Source organism: Erinaceus europaeus, chromosome 10, assembly GCF_950295315.1.
Source record: "Erinaceus europaeus chromosome 10, mEriEur2.1, whole genome shotgun sequence".
NCBI classification, from domain to species: domain Eukaryota; kingdom Metazoa; phylum Chordata; class Mammalia; order Eulipotyphla; family Erinaceidae; genus Erinaceus; species Erinaceus europaeus.
Window position 1 is genome coordinate 50,396,216 of NC_080171.1, and position 20,137 is coordinate 50,416,352.

Sequence of the window (20,137 nt, forward strand, 5' to 3'; positions counted from 1 at the left end):
ATTTAGTTATTAAATCTTAAGTTTAACAAGAGAAAAAAGGGCAAAGAAACCTCTTACTAATGTATTTTTAATTCTCTTTCTGTGTCGAGCATTCTTGCTATTATTCCAGGGTACAAATTATTTAAGTTTTCTTTTCAAAAGGTATTATGTAATGACTATTTTTTCACTACATATCAGTTAATTATATTAAATATGTTATTAAGAAAGTGATAATAATTAGGGAACTGCAGTATTTTTTTGTGTGTGTTTCCCTTCTTTCCTTTTTCTTGTGAGGGTGTAACAGTAAAAAAATAATTCAAAGTCTCTTGATCAGAAGAGCTCCAGTGACTCTTCTTCCTTTCCTCATTTCAAGCAGGAGGATGCTTTTTCTTCTTAACATTCTCCCCCAGCACTCTGAATTAGAGATTTATTTGCAACGAAAAATCAATTAGTCCTAAATTTATTCATGGATTTCAGGTCCAGCGATCAATGCAAGTCCACTCAGTGGGCTCAAGGGGACCCAGTTCATCCCAGTTAATGTGTCTGAAGGGGAATTACCATTGATGCTGTTTTTTTTCCCCTTTAGGTCAGAGATCAGATCTCCCTGTCACGGACTGCAGCAAGTAGGAATGACTTCACCCTGCAGCTACCCAAACTGCACCTGGAGACCTTTGCAATGGAGGGGCTCAAGGGTGGGCCAGAGGTTGTAGCATGCCAGGTTAGAGTCTAAATAACATTGTTTCTACTAAGACATAGAGAAAAATAAATTGTACTAACTGGAGAGAATGAAATCTTCAAAGTATTGTGAGTAACTTACAGGAAATACAAATAATACTTGATTTTTTTCTTTTGCTATGTATCTCTATATTTCACAAATAATTATTTTCTTTTAAAGCCTAGAAACAGCCTTTTAAGCAATCCAGAAAATTACGTTTGCCAAAAAAAAAGTGCTAGTAGCTAGTTACAATATTAAAAAAATTCTTTTCTATTAGCAGAGCACAAGATACTAGTCAGTTAATCTCTTTAAGTTAGTTCCAGTTTGCTGTCCCTGTTATTTTATAATAAATAAAATTACATAAAATTATTAGGAGAGGTATTTAAAATTTTTCAATGTTAATTTAAAAGTATATTCAACATTCCTTATGTGGCAATCTAATTTTAGCAGATCTAGCACTTAACTCTGCATTGAAGAATATTTCACCCTTTAGTGTTTAGTTTTAGTGAACATTGTAAGATCTGCAAACTGGGTTATTTCTTTGTAAAACTTACAGCATCAAATCATAAAACCTTAAATAACTTTAACATAAAAATAATAAAATTAATTTCAAAAGCATTTTCATTTTAAAATGCTGATGGTTTTCTTTCTAGTCTTGGTTACACTTTTATTATTATTATTAACCTTAGGGTTAAATTTTTCTTTAATTGGAAAAACAAAATTCAGTATGTATTTAATTTGCCGTTTAATACTCAATACCTTTATTAGGAAAATGCAGCAATGTACTATAGGGAGTCTGATATTTACAAAAGGATTGTCCTTGTTCAATAGCAATCTAGAATTATATATATATATATATATATATATATATATATATGTATATATGTATATATATATATATGAATGAAAGAGAAATAGCTTTTAGAACTCTCTTTCATATGTTAATATTTAAAATAAACCTTTTCTTTCATCATTCTATAATACTATGAAATTTGGATTTTGTACAAGCTAAAATCAGCCTAAGTATGGCTATGAAAACTTTTTTGACATGTTTCATACCCAGATTTCTTACTAGTGACTAAATTAATATTTTACAAAAAAAGTAACTGTCATTTCTTTCATTAAATATTTCTAAAGTACATATGTACTTATGAAACTATACATAAAATATTTTTATTTTCAATTGTAGGCTTGTATACTACTAGTTACTACTAGTTAAAGAGTAGGATGTATGCTATAAATTTGATTATCACTACTTGAAAATTTTTAAGGGTTGTAAAATAGTCCTTAACTATGTTTTCTTGGCTCAGACTCATAGAACTTAACTCTTATTTTTTTTTTTATAAAAAGGAAACACTGACAAAAACATAGCATAGAGGGGTACAACTCCACACAATTCCACCACCAGAACTCCATATTCCATCCCCTCCCCTGATAGCTTTCCTATTCTTTAACCCTGGGGGAGTATAGACACAGGGTTATTTTATGGGGTGCAGAAGGTGGGAGTTCTGGCTTCTGTAATTGCTTCCTTGCTAAACATGGGCGTTGGCAGGTGGATCCATACTTCCAGCCTGTTTTTCTCTTTCCCTAGTGGGGCAAGCCTCTGGGGAAGCGGGACTCTAGGACAAATTGGTGGGGTCATCTGCCCAGGGAGGTCTGGTTGGCATCATGGTAGCATTTGGAACCTGACTTAACACACAAACACACACACACAATCTAGAATTTTTGATGATGTGGAGACTAGTTTCTAGTTATGCCATATGAAGGGGCAAAGTGTAAACTCATCATTCTGACATCTGTAAACCATGAGAAAGGAGTATAGAAATCTATATTTTAGACTTTGATTATTTCCACGTTCTGGTAAAAATAATTATTTACTTTGCCACATATCTAAACAATTGGGTGAGTTTTACATTGACATACTATAAAATATACATAAAATTTAGTTAGATCACTCATATGTGATATCCATTATAGTATAGTATTCTATGTAAAAATTTTAAGGTATGGAATCAAAGAAAGATATTACCACAATCTAGTATTGGTACAGTATTATAACTTATAAGCAAATAAATTGTCATATGTTTAAATATAAAGAAACAATGGATGAGGGGGCTGGACAGTGGCACACCTGGTTAAGTGCACATATTACCAAGCACAAGGACCCAGGTTCGAGCCCCTGCTTCCCACCTGCAGGGCATCTGCTTCAGGAGTGGTGAAGCAGGTCTACAGGTGTTTGTCTTCCTGTCTGTCTGTCTGTCTGTCTATCTATCATCTATCTCCTCATCCTCTCTCAATTTCTCTCTGTCCTATCTAGTAAAAATGGGGGGAAAATGGAAAAAATGGCCACTAGTAGTGGTGGATCTGTAGTGCAGGCACTAAGCCCCAGCAACTAGAGGGAAAACAGACAAAACAAAACATTGCATGACTGGAGAGGTGACTCTCTGGTAGAGCGCATGCCTTATGTGCTTGTGACAAAAAAAAAAAAAAAAGTCAGAACAATGCCCTGGTATCTCTCAATAAAAAGAAGAAAAGCTAGCAAACTAATAAAACAACAAAATAACTCATAGAGTCTGAAATATAAAGGTGGTTATTTGATGGTAAGGGCAAGGAGGGTGAGAGGAGTAGGAAGGGAAGCCAATTTGGTAGTGTGAATGATGCTGTGCCTTTGGTGGTGGGTGCATTGTGACATATTTACAAATGTGTGTGTGTATGACATTATAAAGTTTGTGTAATAGTGTCAATCAATGAGGCATCAATAAAAATAACGAAGTGTAGATTGCAGTGCTTAATACAAGGTAAGCAGATAACACATGGTGTGTTGCAATAAGCAGTGCCTATTGCAGCTATTATGGAACCCTTTATGATGATGTAAGAGGCAATAGCTTTATTTCAGAACTTTAAAGGGAAGTATGTGTGTGTGTGTTTTATTTCGAAGAATTTGAAGAATTTTGTTCCTTCACTCTGCTTCTTTCTTCAAAAGCTTTACGTTTGATCAGAATCAACCTACTTTGACTCCCTTTTTCCTTCTCCAGTGAGGTCGTGTCTCCAATAAGACCATTTTTCTCTCTAATTTTTAAAATTTATTTGTAAAATAAAAAATATTGACAAGGCCATAGCCTAAGAGGGCTACAATTCCACATAATTCCCACTACCAGAGTTCCATATCCCACCCCCTCCCTTGAAAGCTTTCCTATTCTTTATCTTGCTGGAAGCATGGACCCAGGATCATTGTGGAGTACAGGAGGTGAAAAGTCTGGCTTATGTAGTTACTTCTCCACTGAACATGGGAGCTGGCAGGTCAGTCCATACTCCCAGCCTGTCCCTATCTTTCCCTAGTGAGGCAGGGCTCTGGGGAAATGGGGTTCCTGGATACATTTGTGAGGTTGTCTGCCCAGTGAAGTCAGATTGGCATCCTGGTAGCATCTACAACTTGGTGACTGAAAAAGTATTAAGATATAAATCAATGATTTGTCTAGTAATCAGAAAATTAAAGGAAAGAATATAGCAGCTGAGACTTGGGGTCTCCATTTTGGCAAAATCTAGTAGGTATATTCTAGGGGGCCCATAACTTTACTGGTTTTTGCCTGAGCCCAACAGCTAAAGTGCAGATAGGCCAAAGGTATTGTCTGGGGAGATAGTGTTAGAGTTGGAAATAGGACTAGAAAGCTGGATCAGGGAAGAGAGTATCTCCCAACTATGGGAAAAGTATATAAGTATGGTTAACTGAGAAGACCCATAGATTTGATTTGGGCCCAATATTCAGTGCAGGAGCCTGTGTAACCTCTACATCTCTGTAGATCTGAGCTCATATTCTGTGATTGCAGCTAGGAACGTTCTAGGATGCACTCATTGCTGCACTCCTTGAGTGGTAGAGTATGTTGGCCCAACCTCTGTTCAGAGAATGGGGCAGTCCCTACCATTGTTTATCCACATTGAGGGCAAAGTCCACAAAGGGGTCCACTATGTTGTTCCTGATGGAGATGACAAGTGACAGTGGAGAGAGAGATCTATTAGAGGTCTAGGTCCATCATATCTGTTTGGGAATCCCAGAATTCCCTAACTAGGGCCCCGGGTAGTGAGGTGGTCTGGTAGTAACCAAAAGAACTTCGTTAAAGTATGCTGAGACCATTTTTCCAAGTTTCTGTAATAGGTGTAAAATTATACACCTGTGCCTTTATTTCTCAGAAATGGTCTATCAGTATACAGGAAACAGAAGAAAAATAAAAACACTCAAAAAAGACAAATTAACTTATCTGAAAAGTATAGTAAAGTGTGAATATAGAAGGTTTCTAGTAAAAATAATTTGGTCCATATTTTAGTAATACAAGTTATTCATTATCTTATACTTTCATTGTTTTTTCCCTCAGTAATTGTATGTATGCTTTCAATACATGGCAGGTATTTGCAGGCAACTAATAAATGTCTGTTTGTGTCTCCATCCTAATTCAACAATAAGCAACATAGAACATTTGTTGAATGTTTATTCTATACCAGTTACTATTCTCTTAGCACCTTGCATTTACTTTCTTTTTAAAAACCTGGTAGTAACCTTAGCAATGATAGGTATTCTCCTTTTTTTTTTCTTTCCATTTTGCAATGAAAGCTAAATCTTATTGAGAAGAAGTAACTTAGGAAAGGGCATATGGTCAACAAGGAGGGTAACTAGTCCATTCATGCTTTAATCAGACCATTCTGCTTTTTGTAAATCATGTTTCCATGTATGCACACATACTTTAAAGTGCTTAGAGGAAAAAGGGATAAAGGTGGGATTTGTCTGCAGAATATAAATTCATTTGTGCAGAGTAATGGAGAGAAGAGAAATCCAAAGGCTATCTGAGAAAACTACTTAACCCCTATGTATTTTGACTACTTCATTTGTAACATGAATATAATAAAAAAATTCTAACACTGTGTTAAATGATTAAGTGGGCAAGTAGACCTGACGTGATGAGCATATTGACCAGTAAATAGTTAAAAAACTAATTTACTTGCAAACAATCTACTAACATGAAGGCTCCATGAGGCCAGGCACTTGGTTTTGATTGGTGCTGCATCCTCAGAGCTCAGAACTGTGCCTAATACAGAAGAAATCCTCAGTCTGTTTGGGAAGTAAGTAACTGTTTGATTTCAGATATTTGGCAGGAAAAGTCAGGAAGCTGTTTTTTTTTTTTTTTGTCCAATTTATACATGCCCTTAAAAATCTTGGTATCTTAAGCGCACATGGCGCAAAGTGCAAGGACCGTCATAAGGATCTCGATTCGAGCCCCCTGCTCCCCTACTGCAGGGGAGTTGCTTGCAGTGAGGCAGGTCTGCAGGTGTCTATCTTTCTCTCCCCCTCTCTGTCTTCCCCTCTTCTCTCCATTTCTCTCTGTCCTATCTAACAACGACGACATCAATAACTACAACAATAAAAAGATAACAAGAGCAACAATAAAAAAAACTTGGTATCAGCTCCCATTCCTGTGTATGTCTAATTTTTGACAAGGGGGCCCAAACTATTAAATGGAGAAAGGAGAGTCTCTTCAACAAATGGTGTTGGGAAAATTGGGTTAAAACATGCAGAAGAATCAAACTGAACCACTAAACTTCACCACACACAAAAGTAAACTACAAATGGATCAAGGACTTGAGTGTCAGACCAGAAACTATCAAATACTTAGAGAAAAATGTTGACAGAACTCTTTCCATCTAAGGTTTATAAGCATCTTCAATGATTCAAGTACAATTGCAAGGAAGACTAAAACAAAAATAAACCAATAAGACTATATCAAATTGAAAAGCTTCTGCACAACAGAAGAAATCACCATGCAATCAAAGAGACTCCTGATAGGATAGGAGAAGATCTTTATATGCCATACATCAGACAAGAGGCTAATAACCAAAATATATAGAGAGCACACCAAAATCAGCAGCAGCAACAACTAAAACAAATAACCCCATCCAAAAGTGGGGAGAAGATAGTAACAGGATATTCACCAAAGAAGAGATCCAAAAGGCCAACAGACATATGAAAAAATATTCCAGATCATTGCTTGTCACAGAAATGCAAATAAAGACGATAATGAGATACCCACTTCATCCTTGTGAGAATGTCATACATCAGAAACAATAGTAGCAACAAATTCTGGAGAAGTTGCTGGGGGTAAAGAAACCCTGTTGTACTTTTGGTGGGATGTAGTTTGGTCTAACCCCTGTTCAGAGCAGTATAGAGAACTCTTAGAAGGCTAGAAATGGACTTACCCTTTGACCCTGCAATTCTTCTCCTGGGGATATAGCCTAAGGAGCCAAACACACCCAACCAAAAAAATCTGTGTGTACCTATATTCATAGCAGCACATTTTGTAATAGCCCAAACATCACAAGCAACCTAGGTGTCCAGCAATAGATGAGTGGCTAGGTAAGTTGTGGTATATATACATAATAATACTGCTCAGCTAATAAGAATGATGTTGGATGTAGCTTGAAGGGATCTTGTTAAGTGAGCTAAGCCAGAAAAAGAAGGATGAATATGAGATGATCGCATTCCTTAGACAGAAGTTGAGAAACAGAGCAGAAAGGGGTAGAACACACACACACACGTAGAACATATGTCATATATATATATATATACACACACACACATACACTTGACATTTTTTTTTAAAGAGAAAGGTCCCTTGAACTGTCTCATAAAAGTGTTAAAGATTTAGTTCATATAACTATACCTCTGGAAATGCAGTAAATATTACAAATACATGTTTATAAACATTTCATTAGCAAAGTTTCATTGTGAAACCATTTATTTATGAGGATTTTAAACAATAGCATCTTCACTGTAAATACAGTAATCCTTTAATCACCTCTAACCCACCATGTCATTACATAGACCTTAATTGTTAGGGTTTTTAGTCATGTGTTACGCCCTGAGTTTTGGGATACTATAGTTTTATACATTTAAATTATTTTGTAGACATAAAAATAACTTCCAACTATATATATTTTTGTATTTACAATGTTAAATCATAATACTTTAAAAGGAATTTCAGACTTTTTATGGCTGGTAGAAAGAAATGTCTGTATCTAAGCTGCCAGGAAATAAAAAATACCAAGAAACACTCATGACATATGTATTTTTACATTTGTTTTTTGTTACACTGCTTAACATAACAAATTTTTAACTGTGCTCCAAGAGCTCCAAGAAATGTTTCCACTTTGGGCATTCTTAGAAATTAAAGATGTATTAGGCAACTTCCTATGAAAGATTGTATAATTTGTACCTTTTCTTCATTTTATCTCATCCACTTAGCTGAATTTTCAGTTTTTATTTTTTCGAACTTGAAAATTAGTTATTCTGAATGGAAAATCTTCTAAGTATGTCAAATGAAATTCTATATAAAGGAATATGATACACTGAGTTAATTTTATTATGGTGCTTTATTATTACAGATACAAATTATAATACTATTGACCATCATTTAAGGTACTGAAGTATAAAATGCCATTTGCCTTTAAACACTGCAATTTTATAGAAATTTTGCTAATATTGACAAATAGCTTTAAAAAATTATAAATTTTTGCTCTTGATTGAGACTAAGAAGTCAAACTTCAAAAATTTTGTAGTTTGGAGAGGCATCTTAATAGTACAGCACTTGCTTTTCATGCCTGAGACCCTGTGTTCAGTCCCTGGCACAAAATTAAAACAACACAGAGTATTCTACTCCATGGGCTATAGAGACGTGTTTTCTCCCACCCTTCCATACAAAATAAAATTAAGGGGGTTTGGGCAGTGGCACAGCGGGTTGAGCGCACGTGGCACAAGGGCAAGGACCTGCATGGGGATCCCGTTTCGAGCCCCTGGCCCCCACCTGCAGGGGAGTTGCTTCACAGGTGGTGAAGTGAATCTGCAGGTGTCTGTCTTTCTCTTCCCCTCTCTGTCTTCCCCTCCTCTCTCCATTTCTCTCTGTCCTGTCCAGCAACGAACGACATCAACAATAACAATAATAACCACAACAAGGGCAACAAAAGGGGGAAAAGTGGCCTCCAGTAGCAGTGGGTTCATGGTGCAGGCACTGAGCCACAGCAATAACCCTGGAGGCAAATAAATAAATAAATAAATAAATAAATAAATAAATAAATAAATAGATAATGGAAGTGGGAGGTGGGCCATAGAGCAGTGTGTTAAGCACACATGATGCAAAGAGCAAGAACCGGCATAAGGATCCGGTTGGAGCCCCTGGCTCCCCATTTGCAGGGGAGTCACTTCACAAGTGGAGAAGCAGGTCTGCAGGTGTCTATCTTCCTCTCCCCCTCTCTGTCTTCCCCTCCTCTCTCCATTTCTCTCTGTCCTAGCCAACAATGACGACATCAATAACAGCAGTAATAACTACAACAATAAAAAACAAGGGCAATAAAAGGAATAAATAAATAAATAAAATATTTAAAAAAGAGAGAATGGAGGCTAACGAGATTATTTGAAATCCTTCTATTTCAGAGATAACCAATGTGAACATCTTGGAAGTTTTTGTTATTTTTCAGCTACAAACACGCATATCATTTATGTGTGACATACTTACACATAATCAAACAATAAGTGGGGCCACACTATTTTGTAAACATACTTAAAATCTAATTACATGGGTATCTTCTTGTCAGTAAATACACTTTTATCTTATTGTTTTTTTGATGATTGAGTTGTACTGTGTGCATCTACTATAATATCTTTTTAAATTTTTTTCGTATTATCTATTTATTTATTGGATAGAGACAGCCAGAAATCAAGAGGGAAGGGGTAGATAGGGAGAGATACAGAGAGACATCTGCAGCATGGCTTCACCACTGTGAAGCTTGCCCTCCACAGGTGAGGGCCAGGTGTTCAAACCAGGATTCTTGGGCATTGTAACATGTGCGCTCAACCAGGTGCACCACCACCTGGCTGGCTACTGTGGTATCTTTATTCAGTTTCCTGTTGATGGATATTTGAGTTGTGTCTCTCTTGAGTTAAGAGTAGGATGGCAATGAATATACTTTTGAAAAAAAAATTTTTTTTCCACTGACCTCTTAAGCTTTCATTTGGAATAAATTAGTTGAATTGCTTGATCTAAGGTTACATATACTCTTTAGTTTTTGACATAGAATCTTCAGTTGACCCTGAAAAAGTCTTTTGGTTTACTCTTAAGGGATTCCTATTAGTTCTTTAATTTCCTTTTTAACGTACGAGTCTTTATTTTCTGACACTAAAAGAAAGCTATTTCTTCTTTTGATCATTTAGGTCTTCTCTGATTTTACAAATGCCCATTCTCACTTGACCTTTAATTTACAGAGTTGCCAGGGCTCAATCTAAGAGTCTCCCTGGTGAAGTACAACGAATATCTTTTATTATATATGTTTACTCATGGATTTTCTTTTTTCATTTATTTCTGAGTTCATGACTGTGCCTTGAATGTCTGAGATTATTTGAAATCTGATATTTTTTTTGTAAGTAGTATCATTTTAATTATTAGGTACCAGGGATTTTTGGTATTACCTAAAGTTGTTACCTATAAGAACCTTTACCTTTCTTTTTTAAATTATAAAATAAAATATTTTAAACTAAGTCAAAAAATTTTCAAATCCTGGGCGTGAAATATCACTCTGAGTAAGCTGTATTCTTTGCCATGTTCATAGCCCAGATCCAGGCCCTGCTACGGCATACGAAGTGCCATAAGTGCTATGTCTCTTCTTATCTCTCTGCCCCTCTCTATCTGAATGAAAAATTCAGCCTGGAAGTGGTAAAATCATAACAGGAAAAAAATCTTCTAAAGACAAAATGATTTTACAATGGAGTTATTGAATCCAACAGAATATTATGTGCTATTTCTTTCAAAGCTATTTTTTATATTTTTCAGAGAGGAACTTTCTCAATGAGGCATAATTAGAGGGAAAACAATTAACTGGAAAAATTATATAGTTTGGTGTCCAGGTGACAGCACAGTGGGTTAAGTGCACATGGAACAAAGCGCAAGGACTGGAGCAAGGATCCCAGTTTGCACTTCTGGCTCCCCACCTGCAGGGGTTGCTTCGCTTCACAAGCAGTGAAGCAGGTCTGCAGGTGTCTTTCTTTCTCCTTCTCTGTCTTTCCCTCTTCTCTTGATTTCTCTCTGTTCTATCCTACAACAACAGCAATGACAACAATAACAATAACAACAACAACAAGGGCAATAAAAGCAGCAAAAATGGGAAAAAATGGCCTCTCGGAGCAATGGATTCATAGTGCAGGCACCGAGCCCCAGCGATAACCCTGGAGGCAAAAAAAGAAAAAATTTCATTTAAAAATAAATATGTATATTTATGGAATACAGCTATCCTGTGTCTCATCTAGCTGCTTGACAACTGTGACCTATAGTTCTACAAAATATAAACTGTGCCATTGAGGAATCTAATTGTTTTGAATTTGAGGTCTAACTTGGAGGTGAATATAATAATCCATGCCTTTGTTTTTATCAGGAAGAGTAAAATACATTTATATATTTATTTGATAGACAAATCGAGAGGAAAGGGAGAGGAGATAGGGAGAGAAAAAGAAGCTGCAGCACTGCTTCATTGCATATGAAGCTTTCTCCCCCTCTACATCCCCACCCTCTGCAGGTAGGGATTAAGGGGCTTGAACCCATGACGCCCTTGGGCATGGTAATGTGTATGCTTATCCTAGCAGTTCTGCATAAGTTCCTTTACCTTCCCTTTCTTCCTTCCTGTGTTTATTGATTTGTATCTTTTGGAATGGTAGTTGGTTATGGTGGTAGAGGAGGATACACCTATTAGAACTTTAGGACAGAATCTTGAAAGTAAATGGGTAAAATGATGCTTTTAAAAAAATTTTTGGTCCATGTATTTCATAAGGTAAGGTATGTTACTGTTCTTAGTTTTCATATGCTACTCTAGAAAATGTATTGTAGAAATGTGTTTTTCTTCATATTTATTGTTAAAACAGTCATGGACATGGGCGGATAGTTGAGATTTCTAAATATCTGTTAAGAGTTCTAAAAGATTTTTTTTTTAATGTTCAGCACAGGAGATATTATACATCTTTTAAATATTTTTTGTCATCTTTATTTATTTGATAGAGACAGCCAGAAATTGAGAGGGAAGGGGGAATATAGAGAGGGAGAGAGACACCTGCAGCACTGCTACACCACTTGTGAAGCGTTCTTCCTGCAGGTGGGGACTGGGAGCTTGAACCCAGTCCCTTGCGCACTGTAACATGTGCACTCACCAGGTGTGTCACCACCAGGTCCCATTTTACATCTTTTTTCTTCTTGCCTCTAGGGTTATTGGTGGGGCTCGACTGCTCCTGGAGGCCACTTTTCCCCCCTTTTGTTGCCCTTGTTGTTTCATCTTTGCGGTTGTTATTATTATTGTTTTTATTGATGTCATTGTTGTTGGATAGGACAGAGAGAAATGGAGAGAAGAGGGGAGATAGAGAGGGTGAGAGAAAGACACCTGCAGACCTGCTTCACCGCTTGTGAGGCGACCCCCTAAGCTGGTCTTTGCGCTTCGCGCCATTTGCACTTAAGCTACTGCACTACCGCCCGGCTCCCCCATTTTACATCTTTTACCACAGATTTTATTTCAGTTTAGTAGTATTCAGAAACAATGTATCTTTTTTAATTTTCTTATTGGAATTTTCATCTCTGTTGACTTTTTGAAAATCATAGCATGGCATATGATGAAAAAGAAATAGGTTGGTAGAGAGTTTCCATTATGCAAAGTCACACAATGAGGAATATCATAACTTTGTCCTTATCTCAGCTGAAAATATTCATAAATCATTCCCTTGTGGAATGGTGTTGGTGATCTGAGCTGACAAGTGAAACTTGATAAGCATTCTTTTAAACAACAGGCATGAGTCAAAAGTTTTTTCCTCCACTTTTGTTTTTTATGAAAAAAGAGTTTTCCTCTTTGTTTATTTCAAGGAAAAATAACTAGAAGAAAAGAAAATCATGACAGCATCAATATGATAGAATGCTGAAGAGTTTAATGGAAATTTACTAGAAAGTAACAGATGAAATCCTTCCCCTTTTAGACATGTTGCATGTATAGCAGGGATTCTGACTAGTTTTTACTAATATTCTCGGTCAAACACAATATTGCTGTTTCCTATGAATGATGAATATAGTTTCTCAGTCTTATGGTTTTAACATCTATTTGACAACAGAATCTCTATTTCTTGTGAGCTCTTGACCCTTCTTGAGTACATTAGTTTCTTATCTGTAACTTAGAGAAGGTGATGCCTGCTTTGTTGCATTTTAGGGTAATAGTGAGAATTATGTGACATTTATGGAGGAACTTTAAAAGTACAGCGACTAACCGATATTATTTGATTGTTTTCCTTTAAATATTCGGCATAAAATATTCCTGGGTCAAATGTAAGCTTGCTTAGCTTTCAATTTCACTTTGAGACTTTTACCTTTCTAGAAGGCAAGCAAGTAAATCAGATGATAGGGAAGTTGGCGACCATGAATCTGTCCAATTTTCTATGTGTCATTGAGTGTGCTGCAAACATCATGTTGATCAGAATGGGAATTAGTTTCTTAATAGCATAGAATTTGGAAAAGGTAAAATAATTTCTTTCTCTGGGAAAAGAGGTAAGCAGCAAAGTGCTGGAAAAAACCCTGTGTGAAGAAGTAGAATGCCTGAACTGAAGCCCCAGCTCTGCAGTTTAACCACTTGGCAGGTCTCTCAACAGCAGGAACCTTCATTTCCTCATTTTAAAATGGAGGTAGTGAAACCTGCTTTGCTTTCTAACTATTGGAAGGTCAAGTGAGATAATGTTCATGTGAAGATACTTTTTACATTATAAAATGCTAAATTAATATAAACTATCTTGGTTTTAACTACAAACAGATCAGAAATGTGACCAAAGTACATTGAGGATGTCGTTGTATTTTGGCTCTTGAAGGCTTTTGACTTATCACCTGTTTCATACAAATTTCACTTTAGTAGAGGCTTTCACAATCTGAAGAATGAAATGTGGGTATGAGGGCGATCTGGCTGCGACATCTGTCACCCCACTGATCGCCAGGGTTGATTCTGCTGATCTGGCTGACTAGCTGGGTGCCCCCTTCTTCCCTCATCGCTCCATGTGCGTCCCTCTCAAAGCTGCATGCTTGGTGGAAGAGACCAGCCTTCCCTAATAGAGACTGACCGGTGTTCGGTCTTTGATCTTCAGTTGAGGGTATACGAGTAGCCACGCTCCCCTGCTAGAACTTCCAAACAAGCTCTCAAGAGTGAAATGTGCCACAGCTTTAGTGTTTCCTTAAAATACACTGTGAAGTTCATACCTGCCACATACTTCCATTTGAGTAATTATTATACAGAGTGATTTTCACATTACTGCTATTTTTTACACCTTCTTTTAACTCATTTTGTTGCCTTTACACCATTAAAAATTTTTTTTTGGACGACAGATTCCAACTTTGAAATGGCGACAGTATTTGCTATATATATATATATATATATATATATATATATATATATATATATGAGTTTTTGAGATGCGCTTAGTAAAAAACAAAACATGAGAGCATAGAGTATCTTATTATGTTCGTTTCTAGATAGCTTAATGTAGGACTACTGCTAAATGGCATGGATGCAATTTCTTTGTCATTAATGTAAAAAGACAAAAATGAAATCCCAAACTTGACCTTTTCTCATTTTTATTTTTGAAGCCTATTTAAATATAAGTATAACCCTACTAGATAATAACTTTTAATGCTTATTACTAAGAGACTAAAGTCTGTGAGCACTTGAACTTTCAAGAGCTACAACAGAATTGCTATTCATTGTAACTACTTGGACAGAAAAAAAATAGTATTTGATGGACTGCCTAGGTGAAGACCTGGAAAAGGAAGGGTTATCTACAAATTGAGTGAGTTTATTATGGCTTAGTGATTTGCTGATTGATTTCATTTGCTGTCAGTTAAGGCTCTCTTAATGTCAGTTTTCTTTGCATAATGCCTTGGAATAAAGACTGATGAAGTTCTTCAGATTGATGCCGCTTATATAAACTGACCCTGATTTGCCCTACTCTGCATGACAATTTAAGTGACAGCCTTTAGAGGAAAATACAGCAATGAATATGCAACTTAAGGATTAGGGAATGTAGTAAATCATTCTGTCTAAAAGTAGAAAAGTGATTTTTTTTTAAAAATCTAACAATTCCATAGATGTTTTAAGTTTTTATTAAACAGACTATTATTCTTCTTAAATGTGTGTGTTACAAGTGTGTAGAGAGTTACATTTAAAGAGAACTAACATTATTCTGAATCCTTTCAAATTGCAACAAATCTTTTCTCTGCTTATTTAAATTTGGAGTTGTCATATTCACAGTAAAAAATTATTTAATGTTGCGTACATATTGTATATGAAGTAACCAGTAAAATGGAGGGTAAGTAATTTTGAAGTTACAAATGTTTTTTTGGTAGCAAAGCCACAGAGCCTAGATATAGATCAGGGCCCATGAGACAGAGCACATGTGCAGAGTCTTCTAGTAACAATAGTAGTAGCTTTCTTTTTCATTCAGTGACCAAAAGATTCACAGTGCTGATGAAAATAGGCATACATTTTTTTTGGGGGGTAGGGGGTAGCTTGATGGTGAATTTAAGCAGAGAGTTAAAGAATAGGAAAGCCATCAGGGGGAGGTGATGGGATATGGAGTTCTGGTGGTGGGAGTTGTACCCCCTTATCCTATGGTCTTGTCAGTGTTTCCATTTTATAAATAAAGTTTTTATTTAAAGTAACTTACTAAAGATAACAAAATATTAACATTTTAATTTCTTTTTTGAGTGACAGCTATTTTACTCACACCTAGCAAGTATTTCTTCCCTGTGGAATGTATGCCCTTGTTCTAGTGTTACAAGGCAGTATTTGGTCTCTAGTGCATTTTATAATGTATAGAATTCAAAATGAACCTGATTCAGTATAATTTTATAACATTGGAATTGTAAGGAGAACTTGGAGAACAGAACACTCAGTTGAATAAAATATCTGGGTTCTGTTGATGTGGTAGAAAACTTAGCAAATTGGCATGAAGAAGTCAGAGATCTGCGATATACTAAAAAAGATATGAGTTCTACATTTGCAAGGAAGGGATGAAGTTCCCCTAACCCCATTTAAAAAAAAAAAAAACTTTATTTATTGAGAGACAGGGAGAAGGGCAGACCACCCCCTCTGGCATATGCAGTGGTGGAAATCTAACTCTAGACTTTGTGCATGCAAAGTCTGCTTTCTTCCCACAAAGTTATCTTCCTGACCATCCAAATCTTTGGTTGAAGGTTTTATTATATGGCATGATTTTTAACACAAAATTTAAAAATCTAGATGAAGACACATAGTACTTTTATTTTTTCTAAAATTGAGAAGGAAGTTATAAATGTTGTTTAACCTTCTGTATCCATTAAGTCATGTTGTAGGACAAAATAAAAATACAGAATATTGATGAAATACTTGGCATGAAGTGTTATACAAAACCCTTATTAGTTAACAGCTGTGAATGTTACTGGCACATAGTATGTATCAGTAGGGCATGTTATGTATGATGCTTTATCAAGTGAAAAGGGATTATTTGAAAGTTTTTGGGTTATCCCATGTTATTACTAAGTATTTAATTATGCAAATTAAAAGCATTGATTTTGGGGGGTTTTAGTATTGTGTACTAGGTACATGAATAATCAAGGCATGTAAATTCTCTTTGCTCTTTATAGAAATGTATTCCAATAAAACATATATATGTACATATTATGAATAGCATATATACGTATATATACCACAAAATTTTCATACCACAATAGTTGCTTTATTATTCAGAATCACAGTATCACATCTGGAACTCCAAATTCTAATATATTCTGATAGCTAGTAACTTGGAGGAAAATTTAACTTTATGTAACTTTGAGGCAACATTGGAGAAGAATTGACATGAGGCTCTGTATAGACTCAGTTATCTTCAATGCTATTATTCAAGTGTTTTGCTGCAGAACATATTTGATTAGAACATACTGAAGAGATATGATGAATATCGTGAAATATGTGGTATGGTTACCCATAATTTAAAAAAAGAGTTCTCATCTCCAAAACATAACTGGCTCCAACATTCATAGGACCTGTGCCAGTATTATAAGAAAAATTTCACATAAATGATAATATTATTACCTTTGTAAAGTTTTTTTGTGTTTTTCTTATTATGGGGTGTATCCAGCATGTGGGATGATATTCTTGGAAAAAATTGAGTTTTTTTCAATTTTATTCGTAGTTTCCCTAATTAGATGTCTCAAATATAAGCTCTGATGTGTTAGCTCTTCACAATCTCCCTAACACTTCCTGCTCTTTTGTACTGCTGTGTAAAATATTTATTTAATTTATTTACTCTATATTTATTAGTTCCTCTTTGTACTGACTGTGGGCTTCATTTATTCTTCTTTGTGAATGTTTGGAGTCTCTTACTTTTTTGTTCAGATCAAAAAAGCATTCTGTAATAGTGACATCTGGTAACTCAAGGACTTTTAAAATTGTGCTATATGCAAATCAGATGCCTTTAATAAGCATTAATTCTCTTTGTGCATGTAATGCCTGTTTTCATACTATAGGCACATCTCCATTCCATGTGAATAGGAATCTTCTGAGATAGTTTTTTTTTAATTTTTAAAAAATTTATTTTCTTTTTTATTTAAGACAGGATTAATTAACAAAACCATAGGGTAGGAGGGGTACAACTCCACACAATTCCCATCATCCAATCTCCATATCCCACCCCTTCCCCTGATAGCTTTCCCATTCTCTATCCCTCTGGGAGCATGGACCCAGGGTCATTGTGGGTTGCAGAAGGTAGAAGGTCTGGCTTCTGTAATTGCTTCCCCGCTGAACATGGGCATTGACTGGTCGGTCCATACTCCCAGTCTGCCTCTCTCTTTCCCTAGTAGGGTGTGTCTCTGGGGAAGCTGAGCTCCAGGACACATTGGTGGGGTCTTCAGTCTAGGGAAGCCTGGCTGGCATCCTGATGACATCTGGAACCTGATGACTGAAAAGAGAGTTAACATATGAAGCCAAACAAATTGTTGAGCAATCATGGACCCAAAGCTTGGAATAGTGGAGAGGAAGTGTTAGGGGGGTACTCACTGCAAACTCTAGTGTACTTCTGCTTTCAGGTATATATTTTGCAGTAGTTTACGGATACGTGTGAACATATGCTCTCTCTCACAGAAACTGGTGTATATCTAGGTTATGGGACTTTGTTAGAAAGTGAACCACCTGAGATGGAATTAGAGTATACTATGAAAGGAAAGGTCTCACCCGAGTAATGACCTGAAGGGTTGTCATTCCACACGTGAAGTCTCTGGACACAGTCTGAAGTGAAGCATGTTGAGGTGGCAATCGTTGTGTTGGTTAGGTTGTGATTGGCAGATGCAATATTATTTGATATAGATTGGGAGAGGCATACGGGAAAGTGGGCCCTATCCAAGGGTTCCAGGACTGGGGGAAGTAGAGGCTCTATAGTGGAGATGTCAGGTTCCTGTTGTCTTAGGGTTCAAAAAGACAATCGATAGTTAAAGTTATCATCACATTATTTGGTAATTGGGTTAACTTTGAAAAGTCCTTTTGTTAGGGTTTGCTGTACAGTACCCAGTATCTTGTATATAGCTGTGCTATTGGTTGCTTCTGATCTACTTGGTCTAGGCTTTTGAGAGAGTCTGCATATCAAATACACAGCCTGTATATTGAAAAGATTCAGTCTGTGTTTTGAAAAACTTCGAGACATACAATTAATTTTCCCCCTCTTGTATTAATTAACTAGTGATTTATATGACTACATTTTACTAGGAGTGTACATAAACACCATTCCCACCATCAAAAGACTGTGACCCATCCCTCCCACCCTCTCCCACCCCCCACTGGCCCAGGAAGCTGCATGTCTACCCCTCACCACAGGGTTTTCACTTTGGTGCCCTACTTACAATTTGGTCAGGTCCTGCTTTTAGTTTCCCTTTCAGATCTTCTTAGTCAACTTCTGTTGATGAGTGGGATCATCCCATACTCATCTTTATCTTTCTGACTTAGCTCACTTAACATAATTCCTTCTAGCTCTGTCCAAGATGGGTCAGAGAAGGTGGGTTCATTGTTCTTGATAGCTGCATAATAGTATTCCACTGTGTATATATACCAGAGCTTTCTCAGCCACTCATCTGTTGTTGGGCACCTGGGTTGCTTCCAGGTTTTAGCTATTATGAATTGTGCTGCTATGAACATAGAAGTACACACCTCTTTTTGGTTGGGTGTTATGGAGTCGTTGGAGTATAACCCCAGGAGAGGAATTACTGGATCATATGGAAGGTCCATGTCTAGACTTCTGAGAGTTTTCCAGACTGCTCTCCACAGAGGCTGTACCAATTTACATTCCCACCAGCAATGTAAAAGGGTTCCTCTGTCCCCACAACCTCTCCAGCGTTTGTTGCTGCTGTCCTTTTTGATGTATGCCATTCTTACAGTAGTTAGGTGGTATGTAAGTGTTGTTTTAATTTGCATTTCTCTGACAATCAATGACCTGGAGCATTTTTTCATATGTTTGTTAGCCTTTTGGATCTTCTCTATGGTGAATGTTTTGTTCATATCCTCTGCCCATTTTTGGATGGGGTCATTTGCTTTTTTGGTGCTAAGTTTGCTGAGCTCTTTATATATTTTGGTGATTAGTTTCTTGTGTGATGTATGGCATGTGAAGATCTTCTCCCATTCTGGGAGGGGTCTCTTTGTTTAATAGTTTCTTTGGATGTGCAGAAGCTTTTCAATTTGATGTAGTCCCATTGGTTTGTTTCTGCTTTAGTCTTCCTTGCAATTTGGTTTGATTCATCAAAGATGTCCTTGAGGTGTAGGTGGGAAAGTGTTTTACCAATGTTTTCCTCTAAGTATTTGATTGTTTCTGGTCTGACATCTAGGTCTTTGATCCATTTGGAGTTGATTTTTGTTTCTGGTGAGATAAAGTGTTTCAATTTCATTCTTCTGCATGTTTCAACCCAGTTTTCCCAGCACCATTTATTGAAGAGAGCCTCATTTTTTCATTTAATGCTTTGGGCCCCCTTATCAAAGATTAGATGTCCATAGGTGTGGGGATTTATTTCTGGGCTTACAATTCTGTTCCACTGGTCTGTGTGCCTATTTTTGTTCCAGTACCATGCTGTTTTGATGACGATGGCTTTATAATATAGTTTAAGGTCTGGAAGTGTGATGCCTCCATTTCTGTTTCTTTTCCTTAAGATGGTTTTGGCAATTCTAGGTGTTTTCAGGTTCCAGATAAATGATTGTAGTGTTTGTTCTATTCTCTTAGAGAAGCTTGCTGGAACTTTGATGGGTATTACATTAAATTTGTATATGGCTCTGGGGAGAATATTCATTTTGATGATATTTATTCTTCCAATCCATGAGCATGGGATATATTTC

The 20,137-nt window shown here is 36.4% G+C and overlaps 1 protein-coding gene across 3 annotated transcripts in view; it reads left to right on the plus strand.

Annotated features, from left to right (window-relative positions):
- Positions 1 to 20,137, plus strand: part of CCDC171 (coiled-coil domain containing 171) — a 284,788-nt gene that overhangs the window by 184,647 nt on the left and 80,004 nt on the right. For all 3 annotated transcript variants that reach the window (XM_060199601.1, XM_060199602.1, XM_060199603.1), the window contains one exon: positions 566 to 697. In XM_060199601.1, the coding sequence (XP_060055584.1) occupies positions 566 to 697 (132 nt within the window). The remainder of the gene's footprint in view (positions 1 to 565; positions 698 to 20,137) is intronic.